Below are 27,774 nucleotides of genomic sequence, written 5' to 3'. Positions count from 1 at the left end.
ATGACTGCAACATATATCTATACATTTATTTGACTTATCTGAGAACACAATATATGACTGCAACATATCTATATATATATTTGACTTATCTGAGAACACAATATCTGACTGCAACATATATCTATACATATATTTGACTTATCTGAAAACACAATATATGCCTGCAACATATACTGTATGAACATTTATGTGTCCAAACATGTGAAGAAAATATTTGAGTTCTTCCATATATGATACCATATATCTGCATATATTACAGTATTGGTTTCCCGCATATATGGACAACATTAATTATAAATATGTGACATACATATTTGTTTTCCACATATTTAATAAATGTATGTAAACATACACTGTAACCCTTTACTGTAAATTTACAACGAATTTCTTACAGAATTGTACTGTATTTCCATAATACAGTATTAAGCTGTATCTTTTACAGAACAGCTGTAAATATACAGCACATTTCTGTTTTCGTCCTGATAAATTCGTTATATAGGATCATACCATCATACTGACTGAAAAGGCATTGCATTGTGGGATTGATTTCTTTCGCGCTCAATTCAGTTCAAATGTGACGCGACATGCGAGCAGACAGTAACGTTAGGCAGCTACAACAGGCAAACTTGTTTTGTCAGCGGGATTCAACTGAACAAATAATCATTCTTGTTATCAAGATAAACAATGTCTGCGAATCTGTGAGCAATTTTAAAGCTTTTTTGAGGTTCGGTTCGGTTCGTATTTCAAACAGTTGCCTGTGACGCAGCAGAAAATGGACGACGTTAACGGTAGCAGGCAGCTACCTGAAGACGGATGGAAGAATTTGTCATTGAATAATCTAACCTGCGCGTGACGATAAGTGGGATTTAGAGTTTGAGAAGATGGATAATTGTTCAACTGAGTGATACGGTAAGCCAATATATAAGTTATTATTATTATTTTTTGCGTTCGCATTTCTACATTGTTTTCACGTATTTGGTTTGATGAACGCGGTTTACTACCGTGGCCGCGCAAGCAATTCACTGACTCTGTTCACCTGTTTATCAAGTAACGTTAACTTCGACATTTCATATAATAGGCAACCTTTACCATGCTATTTGCATGACGTGCATTTGATATATTTTTTTTTTCGTTTTAGGCTTTGTAATCTGATGGCCATTGTTCATGTAAGTGCTTTTAAGTAGTGTTACAGTTATAGTCTATGTGGTAAAAAAAAAATGCTGTCAAATTCTGTCAGTTCTGTGATCGTGCTTTTGAATCGTTGTCAGAATTTTGCTAGCACATGAAAATCCATGTTCCTAATGCTGTTTTCAAATGTAGTAGGCCTATTCCTGATTGCCATCCTGTTGCCATCCCATGGTCCTACAACTAACGTTACTCCCTAATTCAAAGAAGTTAGACGGTGTTATCCTTCAAGCAGATAATAGAGATTAATCAGCAGATCTCATTAATTTGTAATATGTTTTATGTTTTGGTTCTGTTGATCATGGTTGTGCTGTCTTTTTAAAAAATTCTTTCAGGAATTTGCATCGCTGATGTTCAGCAATCTACATTTGCCAGAAAGTCCACGACTTATTTCCTGGTTTGTAAACATTAAAGGGGTAGATGAAACCTAAAACGAAAAGCCATCATTTACTCACCCCACTTCAAAATATGTTTTTCTTAATTAGTGTTTTTATTTTGTTTCCAGTCCAGATATCTACAATTCTTACATGAAGAAGCATTTAATAGACACGTAAAAATTGTCTTGTTTTCTGAAAGAATAAGTCAAAATTAAGTGATTTTATGCTTAAAACAAACAAAATTATATGCCAGTGCATTTTAGCATTCTAACCAATTTAAATTTTTAGTTGAAAAATTTAATTCATAGAACTATGAATAGACAACTACATCGAACCACAGTGGAACCCACAGTAGTTATTTGAATTATTAATATTATTTTTTTTATTCCTTTTTTTTAATTTTTTTTATTCCATTACAGGTCAATCTCTAAGCAACCAGTGCTGGATATTAAGTTTGGAAGGTCAAGGTGTGTGTGAAGGATCACAGCCTCTTCATCACTGGCCTGGCAGCGCTGTTTGCCTCCTCCTATAACTTCAGCTTGCAGTACCAGGAAGAGGCAGCACCTTGAGTTTGTTCAGAGGTTAGTCATTGGCATATTTGCCATTCATATATATATATATATATATATATATATATATATATATATATATATATATATATATATATATATATATATATATATATATATATATATATATATATTAGACTGAATTGTGTCACTAACCTTGACTTGACAGTATTTATTATGTTGACTACTGGTATGAACAATATGGCCCTGGTTTCCATACAGGGCTTAGCTTAAGCCAGGTCTAGGCCTTAATAAAATTAGGGTATTTAAGCAGCTTTTATAATAATGTATCATAAAAAAAAAAAAAAAACATTACTGGTGTGCATCTTGAGATAAAACAGTGGCAGTCATATATTTTAAGATATGCCAGTGCAAGTTGTTTTCAGTTGAAGGCTTAGTGAAAATTCTGTCATTAATTACTCACCCTCATGTCGTTCCAAACCTGTAAGACCTTCGTTCATCTTCAGAACACAAATTAAGATATTTTTGATGAAATCTGAGAGGTTTCTGAACCACCCATAGACAGCAACTTTGCAACTTTTAAGGCCCAGAAAGCTAGTAAAAACATTGTTTAAATAATCCATGTAACTAGTGCAACCTTAAAGGAGAACTCCGGTCAATTTTAACATTGAGCTCATTTTTTTGTACATTTGGAGTGCTGTCCATACAGAGAACAACGACAAAAATCGGTGTTGCCTACACCGTGTTATCCTCTTTTTAAAATGTGCACCCTGTTGACTTCAATGGGGCAAGTTTTAAACCTGCTTTTAGCCTCTTAATATCCTTGATGTGTCATACAAGTGCCCAGCCATGTGAGTGATTCCTTCAGAGTGAACACGGGTGAATCTGACTGCAGTAGATGTGAAAGATATCTTGTTGAAACATCTACAAATGTCCATATATAGGTGAAAATGCCCCTTGAAATCAATTTAAGGTGGCAAATATTACCCCTTAATAAAAAAAATTAATTTCTGTCACTGCTGTAAACTGACCACTGCATAGAATATGAAAAATATGAATTTCTTTGTCAGTCAGCTGTCAACAGGCCTAAACAAGCCATGGCACCAAGCACAGAAACACAATTAGTAAAATGTTATCTAATTATTATCAAGAAAACTTTGAAAATATCGATCGAGACATATTTTGTCAATATTGCGCACCCCTAATGCATGGTATTAATTTTGATTTCTTCGGGTCTTAAAAAGCCTTAAATTTGACTTTTAAAAAATGTGCAGAAACCCTGCTTCATAATATTTAGGTTGAACCACTGTAGCTATATATTTACCAATGTTTTTACCACTTTTATGGGCTTTGACAGTTGCAATGATATTGTTATCAATGGAAGGACAAAACTATCAGATTTCATCAAAAATATCTTCATTTGTGTCCCGAAGATGAACAAAAGTCTTGAGGGTGAGTAATAATGACAGAATTAAAATTTTTGGGTGCAAACATGCATTTTAGTCTGGTAAATCATGTTGTCATATATGCAATAAACATTGCAAGGCTTGCAATTAAGTTAAATTATTTCTGTCACAAATGTTTGGGCTGGATTCTGGCAATGTGTGCTCTATATAAACGGAGAGTCTAAAGACTGCCTTTCCACTGATACTCTGATGGCGCCGGATGAGGGGATTATATTGTTAATGAGCTGGGTGATGAGTAGACAAAAGTTGTAGAATAAAACTTTAAATCTGGCAACCCCACTTCCAAAAATGTTAGTTGACAGTGTGCATGTAAACAGACACATTGAGTTGATGTATTTTACCAGGGCAGAAAAAATATCAGTTATTGATCACAACATCCAACATTGCATTTTTTTTTTTCACAACATCCAACATTGCATTTTTTTTAAAAAAAATTTATGTTGTTCAGTTTTAGACAACTTTTGTGCTGTCTCTCTTTGTCAAAATATATACACTCAGTTAATAATATTTAATTGTTGTTTTTTTCTGCCTTTTAGACGCTTTCTTGACATCAATCCTGAACGTGGATCAAAAACAAAGAAAGGACAAGTAACTTCAAAGAAAACTGGCCAAGTTGTGCAAAACAAGACCACCACTGTAAGCCTACAGGTGTCCTCACTTCTGTGAAAACTTGCAGACTTTGAATGGGATTTCGTTTGCACTTTTATGGACTTCAAAAAAGAAACAGAATTTCACTGTCGTTATAAAGCTTGGAAGAGCCAGGACATTTATTAATATATCTCCGATTGTATTCGTCTGAAAGAAGAATGTCATATACACCTAGGATGACTTGAGGGTGAGTAAATCATGGGCTAATTAAAATTTTTGGGTGAACTATTCCTTTAAGTGCTAACTGTTACCTGTTTGTTGTTAAGTGTTAAAATTGCATTTTATGTTTAAAAAGTAATTCAGCCAACATGTTCACAGATGGCATTTTAACTAAATAAATGTTTTAAAACCCAGAAAATGTTGTTTTCTTTTTCCTAGTGTGACTACTCTTATGAAACCTTAAAGTATAATATTTTAATTATGTAATAATAAAAGCAGTATTCCCTATAAAAATACAATTTATTGCTGTCGACAAGTTTAATAATGTAAAATGTGGTATATACTGTATTTGGTAATTACAGTGGAGTACTGTAAATGCTGTTTACTGTAGTAGTGTTGTAAAAATACAGTATGTGGATGGCAACCCAGCTGCCAGTATTTTACTGTAAATTTACAGTGAAAAGTTTTACAGTGTACATGCATGTGATACTGATGCATTTTTAAAGCTGTGGCATATGGTTATTATCACATGTCCCAGCTATTTAACTTTCTTTACAACCTCTAGTGGTTCACCTGCCAATGAGAAAGAAGGATAGACACACTTCCTATCCTCCTTGGTTCTGGCGATCAGTACCACACTCTTCATTGAGTTAAATTGTATATCAAACATCAGTCCATATTGAGAGCATATTCTAAGAAGTTGCTGCAGGCCAGCACTAGAGGGAGACAGTACCACCAAATCATCAGCATAAAGCATATGATTAATGAGACTATCCCCCACCAAGCAGCCAGTTCTACAGCCCTTTAGCTCCCTAGATAAATTATCCATGTACAGATTGAATAGCAGCGGAGACAGAATTCCACCCTGCCGCACTCCATTGGAGACAGAGAAGGGTGTTGACAAACTCATCCCCCACCTGACTTGCATAGTTTGGTGAGAGTACCAGAACTGCAGTATCCTGATTAGGTAAGAGGGGACACCACGCTCATGTAGTTTACTAAACAGTTTCCCATGACTGATACGATCAAAAGCCTTTGACGCATCCAGGAAACACATGAAGACTGTGCTATTGCGTGATCTGTACCTATGGACAATTTATGTAAGTGCATAAATACACAGATCAGTTCCATGCTTGTTCTTAAAGCCAAACTGATTATCTGTTGACGCTAGGCATGTGCCGGTATCAAATTTTCATGCTGCGATTAATTGATTGAGCTTTTATCACGGTATACGGTATTATCACGATATTTTAATTCCTCAAGAGGTGTAATTGTGATTGTCAAAACATTTGGTAACTAAACAGAATTTTACACCATTTTCACGATTTCAATTCAATTCTTGGGATTTGATTTCAATATTGACTCTTTGGATAAATATTAGGTAGGCTACAGTAGATAGCCTACATGTTAATTTTTCTCAAGAAAAAATATATCTCACATAATGCTGTAAACATACAGAGAGCCCTGTCAGCTGGTATTATTAAAGGTTTAAAATTAACAAATTAAATTAAAATATAATTTGGTTTTCATTATAATAACAATTATGACACAAGTAAAAATATAATACAAATGTAATATAGTGCACATATTTAGCAAAAAACTCCTCTCTATAAGTTAGCAATTTTTTCTAGTCAACTAACATGCTGGTCATTAAATGGCTTTCCTGAGGTGAATGTAACGTTCTGTGATATAATTGTTCACCTGCAGTTTTTATTGACCTCTTTCCGTGGTTGAAAAACACTGATCGATATTATGTATGAGGCATAAATACCTTTCGGTAAGTTGTACTGTATCTTTAAATAAAAACTATCAGATGATCGATTTACTTGAACTGAGGCGCTACAGCGATCGGTCACGTCACATTTACAAGCGCCAAAACGGTATTTATTGTCTGAATTTCATAATAAAATGGACAGAACCTGAGAGCTGAGAATTGTTTTCATATCAAAAGTAACCTGCTCTGGCTAGTCTGTCGGTGTCAGTGTCGTCTTTGCTCCGTGATTTTTCTCTGCGTGAGAAAATGGATGTGTGGCGCGAGAGCATGTGAAAAGTGTCGATTGCGTGAGTCTCACGCTGAATGCGTAGAGTTGACAGCCCTGCTTTTAGAAGGTGGAAAAATCGTCGGCAGCGTTCCTCCTTCCGCCATGCTTCTTCTCCATGTGAGGATTCATTACATTAGACTAGAGTGCGCACGGCGCCGCATGCACACAGCTAGTGCTTCTACATGTGGGGATTGTTTACATCAGAGTGCGCACGTGTTTCGCGCAGCATATTGGTTGATGGAAAATAAGCTAATGCGCATTCTATAAATATAAATTCTGATCTATTATTTTTCACGGTATTTTGAAGTGCCCGCGATAACAATATCGTGCATATTCATTACCGCGATTTATCGCATTACCGAATACCGGCACATGTCTAGTTGACGCTATGTTTTCTGCAAGCCTATCCATAAGGATCCCTTCTAGTACCTTGGATAGTATGCTTGCAAGTGCAATAGGTCTATAGTTATCTATACTAGTTAATTTACCAGTCTTATTTTTAATTACAGGTACTAGCAAGACAGATCCAGGAAGTATGCCATGCTTCATTAACCCAGAAAAGCATAGAGCAAGTAAAACTGAAATACTTTGACTAGCGTATTTCAGATGTTCTGCTGTTATTCTATCCCGCCCACAGGCTTTGTTCATTTTAAGTTTGTCAATAGCATAACATACTTCCTCCAGCCCAATGACTACACCATCACTGTGAGGTATCTCTCCTATGTTAAACACATCACTCTTCACAGTTCACACAGTTAAAACATTTCTCATAGTGTCTCCTCCATAGCTCTACAATGTTTTCAGGTTCAGTAATAATACCATAAATACTAGAAGGCAGTGGCATTTTGCTGTTGTTAACCACTTTCACCTCCTTCCAGAACTCATAAACATTATTAGTTTGTAACTTTCTCGCCATAGAGTTCGCCCTCATAGTCTGCTCATTTCTTTTTATAAAACGCACAGCATATTTGAACCTAGCATTAGACCGTACCTTGTTCTCACAGACTGGGCCTTGCCTAGGTTTGCCTGCTAAGACCCATCTTCTAAATGCATCTCTTGCCTCCATATGAACATCATGGACATAGTCATTCCACCCTGGTCTTACAATATGTTGTTTCACCACTTTACTTCTTAGTGGTTCACTTCCATCAACTAAACAGTTCACAATTCTATCATACATTGCACATAGGTCATTATTGTGACTTACATTCTTACAGCTGCTATCCACACACATAATTGCATCAACAGGTAACTCAATATTTCTCAAGTGCACATCAGTCAGTAACTTGTAATATTGCAGGTCGTCTTCTGTGAGCCTTGTCCAGTCCAGTATCTCACCTGGTTTATGGCTGTCACTACAGACAAGCTCAGGTAGACCCTTAATATTTATGAACATAGAGACAGGAATATGGTCTGCTGTGGCCAAACCATATAGGATCTCAGCCTCCTTTATACAATCATGTGCATCAGCTGTAGATATACAATGGTCCAACCAGGATGTATGTGGCGGAGGGAAATATGCCACTGCCTTGTGGGGGAAATATTCAGCACTATACTAAGGAAGACTGAGTGAGCAACAGGATCCTAGTCCCCCCACCCAATGCTTTTAGTCTTTGTACAACTGCTTGTTGTGTGTGGTGTCTATCGTGTTGCAATGTGTAATGCTCAAGAATCGGCGAGGTGGGCTTCAGGATTTACTCAATACACGGCAGCCACCTGAAGTGTGTGTACCGGTATGTAGAAAACGTACTCGGTTACTAACGTAACCTCGGTTCTCTCTAGAAGAGGGAACGAGTACTTGTGTAAGATATCTTACGCTAGGGGAAAACCTCTTTTCCTCGAGATATTGAAGCCAAAAATTATCCTTAATTTTGCAATAATGTAAAACGCATTGCAGCAGCATGCAGACATGGGCGAGACAGCTCGCGCGCCCATTGGCTGCTCTGCGGCAACTGCACCAGCCTATTGATAGAGGCTCCTCATGACGTCAGAACCAATGAGGGCGCTTCGCGCCCATTACGTCATGTCCCGCCGAAATCGGGTGGGGCCAGGGCTATAAATACGGCCCAGAGAGGCTGGTTTGGTCAGTTTTTCATCGCTGAAGCGAATCAGAACATGACGCATGCACGGCAAGATACGCAAGTACTCGTTCCCTCTTCTAGAGAGAACCGAGGTTACGTTAGTAACCGAGTACGTTCTCTTACGAGAGGTCTCTCGTACTTGCGTAAGATATCTTACGCTAGGGGAACACAATGTAAAACGCCGTGCGTGCTTGAGACATAACACTAAAGTCCCAAGGGCAGGTGCCCGGGGCTCATACAGTGCCTAATCACAAGGGACTCACAGAGAATCCGGGAAGAGGGGCTAGAATAGCATCATTCCTGTAATATTGAGCTCTGATAAGAGCATGTTATATCAAGTGTTCCACACAGCCAGGGCGAACTCAGCCTGGACTGGTAAATATGGGGGACTTACGTACTGCCCACAGAAGTATATAGGCGATCAGTGATCGACGCTCTAGCAGTTTCAGCATCCCGAGCCGATAGCATCGGGCGGGCAATACTGAAAAAATTTAACCGAGAGCAACCTAGCTTGCAAAGCGGGAACCTCGAGGTTATAAAACCTTATAAATGTAGACGGGGAGGCCCAGCCTGCCGCCATACAGATATCTTGCAAGGCAATCCCACTGGACCAAGCCCACGACGAGGCCATGCCTCTTGTGGAGTGCGCTTTGACACCTATCGGGCATTGCAGGCCCTTGGATGTGTAAGCTAGCGCTATAGCATCAACTATCCATCTGGATAGACTCTGTTTTGACGCAGCTAGTCCCTTAGAACATCAGCTGAACAAAACAGAGAGCTGCTCCGTCTGTCTGAAAACAGATGAGCGAGACACATAGGCTCTTAACGCCCTGACCGGGCAAAGGAAGCCTGCGTCCCCTTCCTCCTCAGATACCGGCAGGGCCGACAGGGAGATAACCTGTGCCCTAAACGGTGTGTTGAGGGATTTAGGAACATATCCGTGCTTTGGTTTGAGTATGACTCTCGAGTCATTCGGCCCAAACTCCATACACGTCGTGCTCACTGAGAGTGCTTGCAAATTCCCTATGCGCTTCACTGAAGCGAGAGCCAGAAGAAACACAGTTTTGAAAGACAAGGGTTTCAGGTCTATTGACTGTATTGGCTCGAATGGGGCACCTTTCATGGCTTCCAGAACCGTGGAAAGGTCCCAAACGGGAACTGAGGGTGGTCTGGGAGGGTTCAGCCTCTTAGCTCCTCTAAGGAAGCGAATGACCAGATCGTTCCTTCCTAATGACTGGCCAAGCGGTGGTTCAGCGAACGCTGCTATGGCCGCCACATAAACTTTGAGCGTGGATGGGGTTCTGCCCTTATCCAGAAGCTCTTGTAAAAAGGAGAGAACCTCCGGCACCCCACAGCGTGAGGGTGAAGTGCCACTCGCTGTACACCAGCTAGTGAACACAGACCATTTTGAGGAATAGAGCCGCCTCGTAGATGGAGCTCTAGCCTGCGTGATCCTGTTTAACACTCCCGCTGGGAGGTTAACGGGTACCCGTTGATGGCCCACACGTGTAGGGACCAAAAGCTCCGGGCGAGGATGCCAGATCGAGCCGTTCGCCTGCGAGAGGAGATCCCTCCTCACCGGTATCGGCCACGGGGCGGTACTCGTCAGCTGCATCAGGACTGGAAACCAGACTTGGTTTGTCCAAAATGGGGCGACGAGTAGCACTGGGCATCCGCTCTTCCTGATTCGCTCTAACACCTGGGGTAGGAGCGTGACAGGGGGAAACGCATAGAGCGGGCAGCGGGGCCAGCGTGAGCCAGCGCATCCCTGCTCTTGGAGAATAATTCCTGACAATGAGCGTTCTCTTGAGACGCAAATAGGTCTATTTCCGCTCTGCCAAATGTCCTCCATAGCATTTTGACTGTCTGTGGATGTAAAGACCATTCTCCTGTCGGCAGATTGTTTCTGGACAGTCTGTCTGGTCCCACATTCAGATGGCCGGGCACATGCGCTGCCCTGAGCGAGCGCAGGTTGTGCTGAGCCCAGACCAGGAGGCGTTCCGTCAGCCTGTGAAGGATTCTGGATCTGATACCTCCTTGGTGATTTATATAAGCCACCACTGACATGTTGTCCGAACGGACCAAGACGTGGTGTCTTTTTATCTGGGGACAAAAGCGCCTCAGCGCGTTGTCGACTGCCATCATTTCCAGGCAGTTTATATGCAGAAGCTTCTCCCGTTCCGACCACTGGCCGAATAACGGTCTGCCCTCGAGCAGCGCTCCCCATCCCGAGGTTGAGGCGTCCGTAGACACCACCTTCACACTCGAGGAAGTCCCCAGGCTTACACCTGACCGGTACCAGTCGGTCACTGTCCAAGGTTTCAGAGCTGCGATGCATTTCTGATCGACCTTGAGGCGCGCGAGACCGGAGGTCCAAGCTCTGCGCGGCGCGCGCTTTAAACCAATACTGCAGCGGGCGCATGCGAAGCAGACCCAGCTGAAGCACTGAGGATGCTAAAGCCATGAGACCCAGCATCCTTTGAAACTTTTTGAGCGGGACTTAAGTGCCGTGGCGAAAAATCTCTGTCATGCGCTGAATACTTAGTCTGCGCTGCGGCGACAGCTGTGCTGTCATAGACAGCGAGTCCAGATCTGTGCCCTGAAAAGATATTTTCTGACTGGGAGACAGTGAACTCTTTGCCCAATTGACTGTGAGACCTAAATTCTCGAGGTGATCGAGTAATATGGTCCTGTGTTCTATGAGCTCCGACTGTGATCGAGCTAGAACCAGCCAATTGTCCAAATAATTCAGCACTCGTATGCCTCGGAGCCTGAGGGGTGCGAGCGCTGCATCCATGCACATCGTGAATACGCGAGGTGCCAGGGATAGGCCGAATGGCAGGACTGTGAACTGATATGCCTGGCCCTCGAAGGCGAAGCTCAAAAATCGCCTGTGACGTGACGCTATTTGTATTTGAAAATAAGCGTCTTTCAGATCTATCGACATGAACCAGTCCCCTTGGCAAATTTGAGAGAGGATTTTCTTGGTCGTGAGCATTCTGAACCGTCGTTTCAGAAGTGCTTTGTTTAGTCGTCTTAGATCTAAAATGGGTCTGAGACCCCCGTCTTTTTTTTTTTTTTTTTTGGTACCAGAAAATATCTGCTGTACATGCCCCCTTCGCTCTGAGCTTGTGATAGGGGTTCTATAGCCCCTTTGCTCAGTAACTTCGCTATTTCGGCCCGAAGTAGGTGTGCTACTTCCTTTTTTACCGTAGTATCGATTCGCGCCGCTTTGCGTTGCGGGCGTCGACCGGACTGTAGCGAATAGCCTCTTTCTATAATGTCTAGCACCCACTTCGAAACCCCGGGTAGCCTTGCCCATGCGTTTGCACGAATGGCTAGGGGTTGAATGCGAAGCGCGCTCTGGTCGCTCAGCGACAGAGGGGCTTCAGTGTGCTGCAACATAAGCGTCGCGCTTATGACATTTGAGGCAGGGGGCGTGCTGATAACAGCGGGCAGATTGCCCGCGCTCGACTCCTCTGCGGTGGTCAATCGAGAGGGGGAGGGCTGGGCGAGTCCCGTAAGACCTGTCATGTCTATGTGTGAATGTGGGCGTGGGATAGCGGGCACATTTACAACACTGAGAGCATTGTCTGCCTGAGCAGAGCGAATGCATGTTGGTTTCGTTTTACAGAAACCTTGAGACATGCAGAACGTAGTGTTTGTGGGCACTGGGCAGTGGGCACATTTACCACATTTAATGCGCAATCGATCTGGGTCGATTTCATGTGCGCGAGCCCTGTGTGACGGGCTGTGTTTCTGTGTAGGAATGAGCACTGGGCATTTTGTCTACACTCATAAAACCATCGGCCGTTGCCGGAACACCAGAAAATACACTCTATGGGATTTATCTGGGTAGCCGTAAAGCGGCGTTTGTGTGCAGGCAAGCGGGCTGTGTCGCCGACTTGTTTACTGCAGAATACACTGGAACAGTCGCATTTACTGGAACTGAACGAGCGAGAAGTTGCCATAGAAACAGAGAGCGTCAACATGCTGGCGTTTGTTTGCAGGCGTGCGTGCATTACAACAGGCTCGCTCACTGCAGTATGACATTTCCAGTCGCCCGAACTTCAGAGGGGAATGAGAAATAGAATTCGGCCCGGCCGCAGCGGGACATTAACACTCTTTTCTCCTTTCGCCAGTGACGCACGGGAACCATAGAAACGGTGTTTGGGTGCAGGCGAGTGGGTTGTACAACGCGCTCGTTGGCTGCAAAATACACATCTGCAGTCGCCTTTCAGGGAACTGACAGAGCGAAGCATTGGAGGCATAATTAATCTGCCGTTAGACCGAGATTCGAACTCCGGTCTCTCGTGTGAAACACCATAGATTCCGCCACTGAGCCACAGGGGGGAACACAAAGGCTTTCAGATGCACGAGCATATAAGAGCGTCAACATGTTTTCTTCGGCGTTTGCTTGCCGGCGCTGCAATATTTATATTTCCAGTCGCCTGATCAGGGAACTGAGAAATGTGCGAGAAGTTTCAGGTCAGTCCAGCCTCGGCGGGACTAAAACGCTATTTTCTCCTTTCGCTGGTGATTGACGCGTGAATGGGGCGCAGAGGGAGGCAGGGTAGCTTTCTTGTACGTAAAGAAAAACTAACCCCGACCGTCCGCTTCCAGCCTCCCCTGTGAACGGCGCATTTTGCGCGGCTCGAACAGAGGGAGAGAGAAAGCTAGCCCCGTGACCGTCCGCTCCTGACATCCCCTGTGAACGGCGTGGTTTGCGCGGCTCGAACAGAGGGAGAGCAGGTATCATCCTCCAAGCAGGCAAGGCAAGCGGGCGCACCGGCGAGCTTTGCGGGTTGGGGGGGAAAGGGGCGTCTTGAAAAAGACGCCCGGCTCTTTTAGTGCAATGAGAGTGTGTGTCGCGGCGGCGAACACATACACATACACAAAACACAGTAGATGAGAAAAGGATATGTACGCCGGAAAGCGTCAGCAGAAACGGCGACTGAAGGCGGCGAGATTTCGACCAGCAGCTTCAGATGCACTAATCCCGCTGGGTGCTTGACTCAGACGGCGCGGCTTCCTCTCAGGATCCAGCGATGCGAAGGCCCGCTGAAGAGATGAAAAACTGACCAAACCAGCCTCTCTGGGCCATATTTATAGCCCTGGCCCCACCCGATTTCGGCGGGACATGACGTAATGGGCGCGAAGCGCCCTCATTGGTTCTGACGTCATGAGGAGCCTCTTTCAATAGGCTGGTGCAGTTGCCGCAGAGCAGCCAATGGGCGCGCGAGCTGTCTCGCCCATGTCTGCATGCTGCTGCAATGCGTTTTACATTATTGCAAAATTAAGGATAATTTTTGGCTTCAATATCTCGAGGAAAAGAGGTTTTCCCCTAGCGTAAGATATCTTACGCAAGTACGAGAGACCTCTCGTAAGAGAACTCAGGAGTTAAACCTAGTTGACTGCAAAACCCGCCCTCCCCAGATCTAACAGGATAGGTAATACGCCCCCACTCCTTAGCATAGGTGACTCAAAATTAGCATAAGCAGTTTTAGCTTAACAAACAAAAATAACATTTATTTTTACTGCATGAATTGAAATGATTCTGTTTCCTTTGTTTTCACAGGAAGTGTAAAACAATTTCTAATTGCAGATGAATTAAAGTGAAATAAAAATGTGGAAAATAATAAAGAGAGGAAAATCAACAAATGTTTCAGTTCAATCTCAACAAAATAATCAGTTTCACTTCAGTTAACTCAACCTTTCAAATAAAGTTCACTTGATTCACAGTTCACTTCAATCCGGCTCAAAAATCCAAGATCCAATTAAAAAATCCAGGAAAAGAAAGGAAAAAGTTATACTCAGTCCATTTATGAGTTCACGGCCAAAAAGTTCAAGGCCACAAAATAAAGTCTATGAATCCCTTTGCAGGAAAATTCACTGATCACAGTTCCAGCAAAAATGACTGCACGATTGAACAGTTCAGTTCTGATGACTCACTGACAGAAAATTATAGTTTGCTTACCAGTGTTCAGTAGGAAAAGAGGAAAATAATGTATATCACCACTCTTGGTTCGTGGATGAGGTGCTGAATGATGACCAACGGATGGCAGGGCACTGTTTCTTCACTCATTGACCCTCAGCGATTGTCCTCGCGATCCTGACGACGGCAGCTTGATTCAACGATCGAGGCCGCAATCCCAGCTGTTTGAGACGCAATGATTGGGCGGTTTTGCAATCTATTTTGCGGGCAAAAATGGGTTTGGGCGGGTGGATAAAAATTGGGCTGGTTTCGGATCAGTTCGGCGGGTTTTTGTTGCCGAAACACCGGCACTTCAGATCCTTATTCCTGCAACCCAATGTTCAGCAGGCAGTCTCACTCACTCACACACGCACGCGCGCGCGCACACACACACACACACACACACACACACACACACACACACACACACACTACAACTCTGGCTGACGTGCCCCCTAACCTCACAACAGACACTCCCTCCCACTACCTTAAAGTGACGCACGACAGGTGTCGTGCCGAAAAGTGATGGTCCGCCGAAAATTGATTGCCGTCCGCGGGAGCGCGCGCAGCGTGTTAAAGCTGTATCGCCCAGTCTCTTTACGACTACAGCTGCTTTTATGTGGATCAAACAGACATGACTTGCAAATAAACATCAGCTTATGTCCGTGGTAATAGTGATTGAAGCCTAAAAGTGACTGAAGCCTCTACTTATTGATTGAAAGGTTTTTCTGCCCTGAAATTAGTTGATTATATTCATGAGGGTTATATTTGACTGATTATAACTCAACTAGTACTTTTTACCTCTTAAAATAACTTTAGATGGCCAATACAACCATTATAATGCGACATTTCACCTGCCAAAAAGTGATTGAAGCCTCTACTTATTCATTGAAAGGTTATTTCTGCCCTGAAATTAGTTGATTATATTCATGAGGGTTATATTTGACAGATTATAACTCAACTAGTACTTTTTACCTCTTAAAATAACTTTAGATGGCCAATACAACCATTATAATGCAGTATTTCACCTGCCAAAAAGTGATTGAAGCCTCTATTGATTGGAAGGTTATTTCTGCCCTGAAATTAGTTGATTTCCTTTAGAAGACTTATATTTGACAGATTATAACTCAACTAGTACTTTTTACCTCTTAAAATAACTTTACATGGCCAATACAACCATTATAATGCGACATTTCATCTGCCAAAAAGTGATTGAAGCCTCTACTTACTGACTGAAAGGTTATTTCTGCCCTGAAATTAGTTGATTATATTCATGAGGGTTATATTTGACAGATTATAACTCAACTAGTACTTTTTACCTCTTAAAATACCTTTAGATGGCCAATACAACCATTATAATGCAGTATTTCACCTGCCAAAAAGTGATTGAAGCCTCTACTTATTGACTGAAAGGTTATTTCTGCCCTGAAATTAGTTGATTATATTCATGAGGGTTATATTTGACAGATTATAACTCACCTAGTACTTTTTACCTCTTAAAATAACTTTAGATGGCCAATACAACCATTATAATGCAGTATTTCACCTGCCAAAAAGCGATTGAAGCCTCTACTTATTCATTGAAAGGTTATTTCTGCCCTGAAATTAGTTGATTTCCTTTAGAAGAATTATATTTGACAGATTATAACTCAACTAGTACTTTTTACCTCTTAAAATACCTTTAGATGGCCAATACAACCATTATAATGCGACATTTCACCTGCCAAAAAGTGATCGAAGCCTCTACTTATTCATTGAAAGGTTATTTTTGCCCTGAAATTAGTTGATTTCCTTTAGAAGAATTATATTTGACAGATTATAACTCAACTAGTAGTTTTTGCCTCTTAAAATACCTTTAGATGGCCAATACAACCATTATAATGCGACATTTCACCTGCCAAAAAGTGATTGAAGCCTCTACTTATTCATTGAAAGGTTATTTCTGCCCTGAAATTAGTTGATTTCCTTTAGAAGAATTATATTTGACAGATTATAACTCAACTAGTACTTTTTACCTCTTAAAATAACTTTAGATGGCCAATACAACCATTAAAATGCGACATTTCACTTGCCAAAAAGTGATTGAAGCCTCTACTTATTCATTGAAAGGTTATTTCTGCCCTGAAATTAGTTGATTATATTCATGAGGGTTATATTTGACTGATTATAACTCAACTAGTACTTTTTACCTCTTAAAATACTTTTAGATGGCAAATACAACCATTATAATGCAGTATTTCACCTGCCAAAAAGTGATTGAAGCCTCTACTTATTGACTGAAAGGTTATTTCTGCCCTGAAATTAGTTGATTATATTCATGAGGGTTATATTTGACAGATTATAACTCAACTAGTACTTTTTACCTCTTAAAATAACTTTAGATGGCCAATACAACCATAATGCAGTATTTCACCTGCCAAAAAGTGATTGAAGCCTCTACTTATTCATTGAAAGGTTATTTCTGCCCTGAAATTAGTTGATTTCCTTTAGAAGAATTATATTTGACAGATTATAACTCAACTAGTACTTTTTACCTCTTAAAATACCTTTAGATGGCCAATACAACCATTATAATGCGACATTTCACCTGCCAAAAAGTGATCGAAGCCTCTACTTATTCATTGAAAGGTTATTTCTGCCCTGAAATTAGTTGATTTCCTTTAGAAGAATTATATTTGACAGATTATAACTCAACTAGTACTTTTTACCTCTTAAAATAACTTTAGATGGCCAATACAACCATTATAATGCGACATTTCACCTGCCAAAAAGTGATTGAATCCTCTACTTATTCATTGAAAGGTTATTTCTGCCCTGAAATTAGTTGATTTCCTTTAGAAGAATTATATTTGACAGATTATAACTCAACTAGTACTTTTTACCTCTTAAAATAACTTTAGATGGCCAATACAACCATTATAATGCGACATTTCACTTGCCAAAAAGTGATTGAAGCCTCTACTTATTCATTGAAAGGTTATTTCTGCCCTGAAATTAGTTGATTATATTCATGAGGGTTATTTCTGTCAGGACCACTATCGTCATATATGATTGACAATTAGCATACAATTTGGATTGGCGGTATGGTTCCGTTCTGGGCGAGAACTCCCTGCGCATCCATGCAGCCTAGCATGGATAAGAGCAGGGAGAGCAGCAATAACCCCCCTTGGGGTAAACAGAACAGAACCAACATGAATGTATTGCAGATATCCTTAATTCAAGATTTTAAAGTACGACATAATTCGAGAATTTATTCTGATTCGAAGGGAATCAGAATGCCAAATCCTGACTGATTTGGAGGAGCTGGGGATGGAGGAGGGTAATTCGCTCCTGAGAAACGCGATAGTTGCGGATAATACTGAAGCAGCTTATATATGTATACGGTGATAGGCGTCGTATTCTTATAGGTAGATGTGGATCAGCTGATAGTCAGCTGATGCGAGCTTGACTAACGTGACCTGCCAGAACTAACGCTACGCTTGATATTTGACTGATTATAACTCAACTAGTACTTTTTACCTCTTAAAATAACTTTAGATGGCCAATACAACCATTATAATGCGACATTTCACCTGCCAAAAAGTGATTGAAGCCTCTACTTATTCATTGAAAGGTTATTTCTGCCCTGAAATTATTTGATTTCCTTTAGAAGAATTATATTTGACAGATTATAACTCAACTAGTACTTTTTACCTCTTAAAATACCTTTAGATGGCCAATACAACCATTATAATGCGACATTTCACCTGCCAAAAAGTGATTGAAGCCTCTACTTATTGATTGAAAGGTTATTTCTGCACTGAAATTAGTTGATTATATTCATGAGGGTTATCATTTTATCGTTTTATCCTTAACGATATTATTTATTTTTTATTACGAAATCCCAAAATTGTCATCTCTTGAATATCTTGTTAATTTCTTTATTTTATATCCAAACATTTTCATCCACAAGCAAAAGTGGCTTACTGCTTTATGTTTTCCTCTTTTTCTTGTTGAATTTAACTCTCGTTTCATCCCTAGGCCTATAAATTACAAAAAATGTATTTTTTAAATGTATTATAATTATTTAAGAAAATATATATTAAGATATTCAACCTTGTAGGTTCTTTTTTCCTGTGTAAAAAATCTCACATTATTAAAACATAAAATATTAGACACATAAGCTCGTAATGCCCTGACTGGGCAAAGGAGGCCCGCGTCTCTTTCCTCATCAGGGACCGGTAGGCTGACAGGGAGATAACCTGCGCCCTAAATGGTGTGTTGAGGGATTTTGGAACATAACCGTGCTTAGGTTTGAGTATAACTTTCGAGTCATTAGGCCCAAACTCCATGCACGTCGCGCTCACAGAGAGCGCGTGTAAGTCCCCTATGCGCTTCACTGAAGCGAGAGCCATCAGAAACACAGTCTTGAAAGACAGATGTTTCAAATCAATTGACTGTAAAGGCTCGAATGGCGCACCTTTCATGGCTTCCAGAACCGTAGAAAGGTCCCATACGGGTCCCATATTGTTCCTGAGAACGCTGCTATAGCCGCCACATAAACTTTGAGCGTGGAGGGGGCCCTGCCCTTGTCCAACAGCTCTTGTAGGAAGGAAAACACCTCCATCACTCCACAGTCTGTGGGTGACACGCCACGGGCTGTGCACCAGCCCGAAAACGCTGACCATTTCGAGGAGTAGAGCCGTCTCGTAGACAGAGCTCTAGCCTGCGTGATCGTGTTTAATACTCCTTTAGGGAGTCCAACATGTACCCGTTGATGGCCCAGACATGAAGGGACCATAATTCCGGGGGAGGATGCCAGATCGAGCCGTGGGCCTGTGAGAGGAGGTCTCTCCTCACTGGTACTGGCCACGGGGCAGTACTTGCTAACTGCATCACGACTGGGAACCAAGGTTGGTTTTCCCAGAACGGTGCTACCAGCAATACTGAGCATCCTTCTTCCCTGATCCGCTCTATCACCTGAGGCAGGAGAGAGACGGGGGGAAAAGCATAGAGCGGGCGGCGGGGCCACACATGGGCCAGCGCGTCCCTGCTCTTGGAGAAAAATTCCGGAAGGCTTCTGCACTGAGGCTGTGCACGAGATGGCAGGAAACGTTCGTCGAGCTTGCTTTTCGAACGAGCGCCCTGCCTATCTACTGGCCACTCAATAGATAATCGCTCGACAGCTCTAGTGATAACATCAAGCAATTCTTCAAACGCATGAGACTGAGGTGGCGAATCCTCAGACTCAGCGTCAATACTAACAACGTCCAACTCCTCAGAGCTGGACAATTGCAGTATTGGTGCCTCCATCGGGGGGGAAGAAACCGCAATGCGTGCTTCCACACCCTGATGAGAGGCACTGGATCTATCAGAAGGAGGCTGAGATAAGGCAGAGCCCGTCTCAACATCCACTGATAGATCCATTTGCGAACCCCAGGTCTGTGATTGCCGCCGTGCCTCGGCAGCGGCGGGACCCGAGCCCTGGGGAACGCGATCGGGATTGAACCGAGCCAAGCGGGATCGGAGCGAACGCAATGGAAGCGCGTCGCAATGCACACAGTCACCACCCTCGAGTGCTGACTGGGCATGCTCCTCACCCAAACAAACAACACAAAGAGCGTGAGTATCACCTCCCGTTAAATAACGCGGGCAGGGATGGACACACACTCTAAACTGCTGCTTGCTCGCCATACTGAATATATATATATATATGATATAGACAGACAACACCAAATATACAGACAGATTTCACACAGAGCGCAACTGAAGACTCAGAAAGCTTTCGTTTTCTGTTTCGGGCCGGCTTTTATAGCTTCCTGGTACGTGACGTCACCCGCCTCTGACGTTCCGCCACACCATTGGACTGATTTTACATGTGCTTCAAGACGTCATCACGCAAAGCGTTCCCCATAGCGTCAATTCGACGCAACGCGAGTTCCCTTGAAAGGGAAACGGTGTTTGGGTGCAGGCGAGCGGGTTGTACAACGCGCTCGTTGGCTGCAAAATACACATCTGCAGTTGCCTTTTCAGGGAACTGACAGAGCAAGCATTGACGGCATAATTAGTATTATCAGAGAGCGTCAACGTAATGGCGTTTGTTTGCAGGCATGCGTGTATTACAACAGGCTTGCTCACTGCAATACTGACATTTCCAATCGCCCGAACTTCAGAGGGGAATGAGAAATGTACGAGAAAGAGGAGGTCGGTCCGTCCGCGGCGGGACCAGAAACACTCTCTTTTCTCCTTTCGCCAGTGACGCACGGAAACCATAGAAATGGTGTTTGGGTGCAGGCGAGCGGGTTGTACAACACGCTCGTTGGCTGCAAAATGCACATCTGCAGTCGCTTTTCAGGGAACTGACAGAGCAAAGCATTGGCGGCATAATTTTAACTGCCGCTAGACCGGGATTCGAACACCGGTCTCTCGTGAGGAAAACCTATGATTCCGCCACTGAGCCACAGGGGGGGAACACAAAGGCTTTCGGATGCACGAGCATATAAGAGCGTCAACATGTTTTCTTCGGCGTTTGCTTGCAGGCCCGCTTGTATTAAAACAAGCTCGTTTGCTGCAATATTGATATTTCCAGTCGCATGATCAGGGAACTGGGAAATGTATGAGAAATTGAAGGTCAGTCCATCCTCGGAGGGACTAGAAACACTCCTTTCTCCTTTCGCCGGTGAGTGACGCATGAATGGGGCGCAGAGGCAGGGTAGCTTTCTTATAACGTAAAGAAAACTAACCCCGACCGTCCGCTTCCAGCCCCCCTTGTGAGCGGCGCAGTTTGCGCGGCTTGAACAGAGGGAGAGAGAAAGCTAGCCCCGTGACCGCCCGCTCCTGACATCCCCTGTGAGCGGCGCGGTTTGCGCGGCTCGAACAGAGGGAGAACAGGTATCGTCCCCCAAGCAGGCAAGGCAAGCGGGCGAACCGGCAAGCTTTGCGAGTTGGGGGGGGGGGGCCGGAGGAGCAGTCTCGGAGAAGGATGCCAGGTGAGTCCTCAGAGTCACCATAGGCAGTAACTAGCTCGCAGTGAGGGCAGTCGCCGTCAGCGAGCGCGAGAGCTGCGTGATCAGGATAAAAGGGGGCGTCTTGAAAAAGACGCCCAGCTCTTTTAGTGCAATGAGAGTGTGTGTCGCGGTGGCGAGCACACACACACATACATAAACACAGTAGCAGAGAAAGGATATAACGCCGGATAGCGCAGCAGGAAGGCAAGGAAGGCGGCGCGGCCAGCGACTTCAGTGACTCGTCCCGCTGAAGGTGCTCTCTCTCAGACGGCGCGGCTTCTTCTCCAGCTCCAGCGATGCGTGTGCTTCGCTTGAAGGATGAAAAATCAGATAATAGCTGCCTGCGAGCGGTATTTATAGGCCTAGACCACGCCCATTTCGGCGGGACGTGACGCAGCGGGCGCGAAGTGCCCTGATTGGGTCTGGCGTCACGCCAGGCCTCGCTCGATAGGCTGCTGCAGTTGCCGCAGAGCAGCCAATAGGCGCGCGAGCTGCCTCGCCTATGTCTGCATGCTGCCGCAACGCGTTTTGCATTATTACAAAATTAAGGATAATTTTTGGCTTCAATATCTCGCGGAAAAAGGATTTTCCCCTAGCGTAAGATATCTTACGCAGTACGAGAGACCTCTCGTAAGAGAACTGATACCCCTTTTCCACCAACAAGAACCGGGTGCTGGTTCAGAGCTAGAGCTATTGCCAGTTCGGAGTTGGTTCGACTGACGAACCGGTTTGCGTTTCCACCGGCCAGAGAGCCACAACAGAGCTATATCTTACGTCACTGCATACGTATTATGTTGCCCAGCAACGCTAGTCCGGCAGCGCCAAACACAAACACACCAGACTTGTTCGAGATGCATCGGCTTCTCGCAGAACGATCAGTACATGAAATCAAAGCACTGCGAAAGCGATCAAAAAGCACAAGGAGTCGTATGATCTCCAAACACTCCCGCAGCTCTGATCGGTCCACGCTGCTCCGATGCATCTCAAACAAGGCATCAACAATAATGGACGTTGCGTTACTATGGATGCTCATGGGTTTGCGAAAATAAATCGGCATCCAAACACGGCGAATCCAACGCGTTCGTGCAGCTCGCCGTAACTTACATAGACGGATATTATAATCGAGCCGCTATTAGCTCGACTAGCTGCTATTTAAAAATGGCGGTCACAAGTTTCTCTTCAGTCTTGTTGGCCACGGTAACCCCGCCCCCAGCCTCTGACGCAAGCGGTTCTTTCTTGGCTCCGTTCTAGACCCTGCAATGATTGGTGCTACTTAAGAACCAGTTTTACTGGTTCGGAGCTGGTGCTTTGGCGGTGGAAAAACAAAGAACCAATTTGAAACTAGGCTCTGGCTCCGAACCAGCACCAGCTCTGCCTTGGTGGAAAAGGGGTATGAGAGTATGTTTATTAGTCATCATTTCCAAACGGCTCATATTTCACATGGACGTACAAATAACTGGATAAATTTAATTTAATAATGTGTAATTTGTGTATATTTAATGCTAACTCTAAAACTAATATTAGCAGGCTAACATAGCATGATATTTTAGAGAGAAAAAGGGGAAATGTCATTTCCACCACAGTCATTTCCACCACGGTGTTCATTGTGGTGGTAAAGACAGGTTGTGGTGGAAATGACATTGTTCGTGCTAAACAGCAAATTATTTGGGCTATAATACTATTTATAATACTATTTGCATGGGTTTTGATGGCTTAGTTGCACATCAGCCTCTTCATTGGACCCTGGTGCATCATCCTATACATTGCAACCAAGTGGCAAGCCGTTGTGTTTTGATTTTTTCCCCCTCCAAGCCAAGATGACCAATGGTCAGTCAGAAATGCCAAGATGCTCTGGAATATCCACCCATTCCTTCTAGGAGACTCTTGTAGGTAAAAAAATATATTGCAGCATCAAGCAATATCTAATGAGTCCTATCACAGTTACATTTTCCAAGTTTTGATTTTAGATTTTAGAAAAATCTGATTAATCATCTGTCCACTGTAGTGGACCTCATGCATCAATGGCTATATTTCAGCTACAGTTCATACTTATACTGTGAATATTGTTTTTGAAAATACTTAATTTGCAGTGACTTTTTTGTAAATAAATGTTTTTGTATTATTAGAATGTAATTTTCATTGACATCAAAAAAGTAATGTGATTACATAATGCACGTTACTTGTAATGCGTTTCTTTACTCGTAACATCAAAAAGTAATCTGATTAGGTGAGGCACATTACTTGTAGTTAATTACTTGTTAGATCAAAAAATAATCTGATTAGGTAATGCATGTTACTTGTAACACATTACTTTACTTGTAACATCAAAAAAGTAATCTGAATGTGTTATGCATGTTACTTGTAATGCGTTACCCCCAACACTGATCATTTCAGATGAGATTGAAAAAAACGTATCGCTAGGTTTTCTCAGAGGAGAGCTAGAAATGTGTCCGTCTTGAACTTAATCAGAATTCTCAGCTAATAAGGGTAAATCTCCATACTCTGGTGCACTGGAGGGAGCATCTGAGTGGTTTCCACAGTTGTACTTTGACAGGCTGTAGAAAATTCAGATGGAATCACGTCTTCATGTTCTGATATAAAAGACACGCGAAGTGCAACTATGAAGTTCAATTGCCTTTGCAATATTTCACATTTATATATTTTTTGTATATATTTTATAGTTTTCACATGATTTGATATAATTTTATTGATTAGTTTGTTAAATACATATACTTTATCTGTTTGATTATTGTATTACGGTATGTTTAATACAGTATCTCTTCAGTTTAAACTATAAACGCATGCTGTCAGCTCAAGTGGACATCTGAAAATCTCTTTGAAAAATGTGTAAAAAAAACAGTCCTAGTTCAGCATGTAGAAAGCAGTGAAGAAATGATTTGCTGATTTTTAACACATATTCATGTTTTTTTTCATTTTTTGGATTGTTTTTCATTTAAAAATATTGATATGTTTTTGTTCACTAATGCTGTTGCTTATTGATTTGCTCTGGGTCACCACATAGAGCAGTAGAAAAATTGTTTTTAATTGGAAGTTGCCTATCTATGTCATTTCCGCCACACACTGTCTTTTCCGCCACGCCATGTCATTTCCACCACAACACATATTTTAAAACATATAAAAAACATACAATCAAAACAACTATATTCAGTGGTGTTGATAATTGTGCAGTTATGGGTAAGATATGTGTATACACTTTGAGAAATACATGATTTTGAGCTATGATAAGTAAATGAAATGTTCCAGTGATCTAGTTTTAGGTGTTTTTTAGTGTAAACATTGTAAAATCTTTACAGTTACATTTCTGAAAAATAAATAAATTACAAATTTGATCAGAGATGTGTGTGCTATTTAATCAAATATATTTATAACAGAAGATATTTAATTATTTTCTCTTCAAAACACATGTTTTGCTATGTGATGGAAATGACGGTTTTCTTGGACTGTCAGATAAAAATGGCAATATATATGTATTATTCAATACAAATCATCACAGCCAACTTAAGGGAAGGTTTCTAGACAGATTGAGAAACCAACTGATACTAAAAAACTGTTTGTAGAAATGTTTTTATTTTCTGAAACTGTCTAGCTCAAAGAGTACCATAGTTGAAGAATTACCCATATATGTATATATATATATATATATATATATATATATATATATATATATAGCATATAGCATATGCGCACGCACACACACACACACACACACACACACACACACACACACACACACTAAGTATGTGTATATAGGCTAATAATAACAATAATAATAAACTTTTAGAATACTGCATTTTATGGGTTATTGGTCATTTAAAGGTATTTTAAGAGGTAAAAAGTACTAGTTGAGTTATAATCTGTCAAATATAACCCTCATGAATATAATCAACTAATTTCAGTGCAGAAATAACCTTACAATCAATAAGTAGAGGCTTCAATCACTTTTTGGCAGGTGAAATACTGCATTATAATGGTTGTATTGGCCATCTAAAGTTATTTTAAGAGGTAAAAAGTACTAGTTGAGTTATAATCAGTCAAATATAACCCTCATGAATATAATCAACTAATTTCAGGGCAGAAAAACCTTTCAATCAATAAGTAGAGGCTTCAGTCACTTTTAGGCTTCAATCACTATTACCACGGACATAAGCTGATGTTTATTTGCAAGTCATGTCTGTTTGATCCACATAAAAGCAGCTGTAGTCGTAAAGAGACTGGGCGATACAGCTTTAACACGCTGCGCGCGCTCCCGCGGACGGCAATCAATTTTCGGCGGACCATCACTTTTCGGCACGACACCGGCACCGCCCGCCCCTCAAACAGAACATAGATTGCGGGGTTTTCAAACTTAGGTAGCTGTCAATGCGGTTCATGACCTGTTCATGACACTCTTTCTTGGTCAGCGGCAGCGCCAACACAGATTTGAATGTGATTTTGTCAAAGGTTTAATAGACAAACGAAATGGAATAAGATCGCGTTGGTGTTTGAATCGAGATCACAGACAGATGAATCGTGCAGCTCTGTAATGACACATTTCATCCTCTATTGAATCGAAAGTGGCTAACTTCTGTCAACCTCATCTATAAGCAAGGGCAAAAATAAAGCAATTTAATTTGAATTAATATCTGTAATATTCTGTAAAAAAAAAAAAAAAAAACGATTTTAAAATCATTAAAAAAAAATAAAGAAAATGCGATATCTAGGTGAATCGATTTTTTCTCCCAGCCCTAATATGCATGTTTCATGTTGCCATTTGAAATAACTGAAATGTTAAAGTGGGTTATTTTTTATGTCCATATCTAATGCTTTTGTTCCAAGCGACTTTTAGTGACAATAAACAGACTCATTGATAGCCTAAGTTGATCGCATTATTTTCCGTAACATAAGCTTATAGTTTAATAGTAGGCCAAGAATAGTCTGACTGAAGTCAGTGTAGCCTACTTTTGCGCAGGGCTGGGGAGTAACGGAATACATGTAACGGCGTTATGTAATCAGGATACAAAAATCCAGTAACTGTAATCCGTTACAGTTACGTCAAAAAAACGTAGTAATCAGATTATAGTTACATTTTGAAAAAAGGGGGAATACTTTCAGGATTACAATGGTTTCATTTAAAACTAAATAAATAAGTATTTTGGCATAATAACACTATATTAAGCGCTGCTTGATTATACAGTAGTTCCTGGTTCGGTTGCCAGTAATGACTCACGTGTGCCACCCGCTGGTGCATGTGCAAATAACAGCGTTCTACAGTCTCCTCAGACGCAGATTGAATCACTGCTGCTAGTAGAAACGATGCTGCCTGCGGGTAAAATCGCTTTTAATTCATGGAAATTCCGCTGCTATTTTGTAGAAATTAGGAGAGTAGCTTTTTTAGTACCCAAAATGTCCTTTCTTAATCTCTTCTCACTTAACGGGATGTTCGCTGTCTAGGTAACGTAGGGGAACTCCCACTGCCAACACCCCAAGTTCAGTAAGGCAAATTAAGAAAGATCACGGCTTTAGTCAACATGTAGGCCTATTTTAAAATAAACTAATATGTAGATTGTGTAAAGATTAAATGTTGTGTTTTTATTTTTTTGTAAAAAATTATTTAAAAATGAAACAAAAAATAATCTGTAATACCATACATTAGCCACTAGATGTCTGTATATGAATGAAATGAAACTAAGATGGCGGCGCGAGTACATCGCGAGGCTTGCGGTCTCTCCAGATTCTGCAATTTTGCGGTATTTTTCTTGCTCATTTCGGGTCTGTTCGTGCAGAACAGTCGTGCCTTAACATCGTACACCCGATGTGAGCTTTTGGATATTGGTTTGCGAATTTCCGACAGTTTTATGGACAACCTTCGACTCCTTCCTGAGATCGCCAGAACACCTGAGGCTATGCACTCTGCCCGGCCGGGCGGAAGTGCTCGCAGGCGGCGTCGAGATCGTAAACAAAGGCGGGGGAAGCGCGGAGGACTAAGAGCTAAGCTAAAGCTAACACCACACCGGCTCTCTTTACCCAGCATTTTCCTTGCCAATGGACGGTCGCTGTTGAACAAAATGGAGGAGATTCGACTCAACATCACATACAGCAAGAGACTTTTGAACTGTAATGTCCTAATTTTCACGGAAACATGGTTAAACAGCGGAATACCGGACAACGCTATTGAGCTAGCGGGACGCCATACATTCCGGGCGGATAGAACATTAGATGGCTCCGATAAGACCAGAGGTGGTGGATTGTGCATTTACATTAACAAAGCTTGGTGCACAAACTCTGCTATTGTTGGGAGACATTGTTCAGCTAACCTTGAGTTTCTC

The 27,774-nt window shown here is 41.9% G+C and overlaps 1 protein-coding gene and 1 long non-coding RNA gene across 5 annotated transcripts; one reads left to right on the top strand and one right to left on the bottom strand.

The window, feature by feature from the left end:
• Positions 1 to 278: 278 nt before the first annotated feature.
• On the top strand, positions 279 to 4,881 carry LOC309495642. 4 transcript variants are annotated; one of them, XR_014204747.1, is made up of 6 exons: positions 279 to 909; positions 1,139 to 1,166; positions 1,521 to 1,582; positions 1,691 to 1,777; positions 1,982 to 2,143; positions 4,095 to 4,881. It is a non-coding gene; the product is annotated as an uncharacterized lncRNA (long non-coding RNA). The 4 variants fall into 4 exon arrangements; XR_014204745.1 differs by lacking the exon at positions 1,139 to 1,166; XR_014204746.1 differs by lacking the exon at positions 1,691 to 1,777.
• Positions 4,882 to 7,914: 3,033 nt separating this feature from the next.
• On the bottom strand, positions 7,915 to 10,965 carry LOC309495941 (uncharacterized protein). The gene is made up of 2 exons (XM_082165877.1): positions 8,428 to 10,965; positions 7,915 to 8,385 (listed from the first exon to the last, which is right to left on the bottom strand). Exon 1 carries the CDS (start codon positions 10,962 to 10,964, stop codon positions 9,246 to 9,248), a length of 1,719 nt encoding a protein of 572 aa, XP_082022003.1. The 5' UTR covers position 10,965; the 3' UTR covers positions 7,915 to 8,385; positions 8,428 to 9,245.
• Positions 10,966 to 27,774: the final 16,809 nt, after the last annotated feature.

The sequence above is a fragment of the Leuciscus leuciscus genome, assembly GCF_965113295.1.
Source record: "Leuciscus leuciscus genome assembly, chromosome: 3".
Classification (NCBI taxonomy): domain Eukaryota; kingdom Metazoa; phylum Chordata; class Actinopteri; order Cypriniformes; family Leuciscidae; genus Leuciscus; species Leuciscus leuciscus.
This window is presented reverse-complemented; position numbering and strand designations above follow the sequence as displayed.

What these genes read in the sequence shown, in the direction of transcription:
- LOC309495941 (XM_082165877.1), bottom strand. Translation starts at nt 10,964, where the DNA reads ATGCTGGGTCTCATGGCTTTAGCATCCTCAGTGCTTCAGCTGGGTCTG.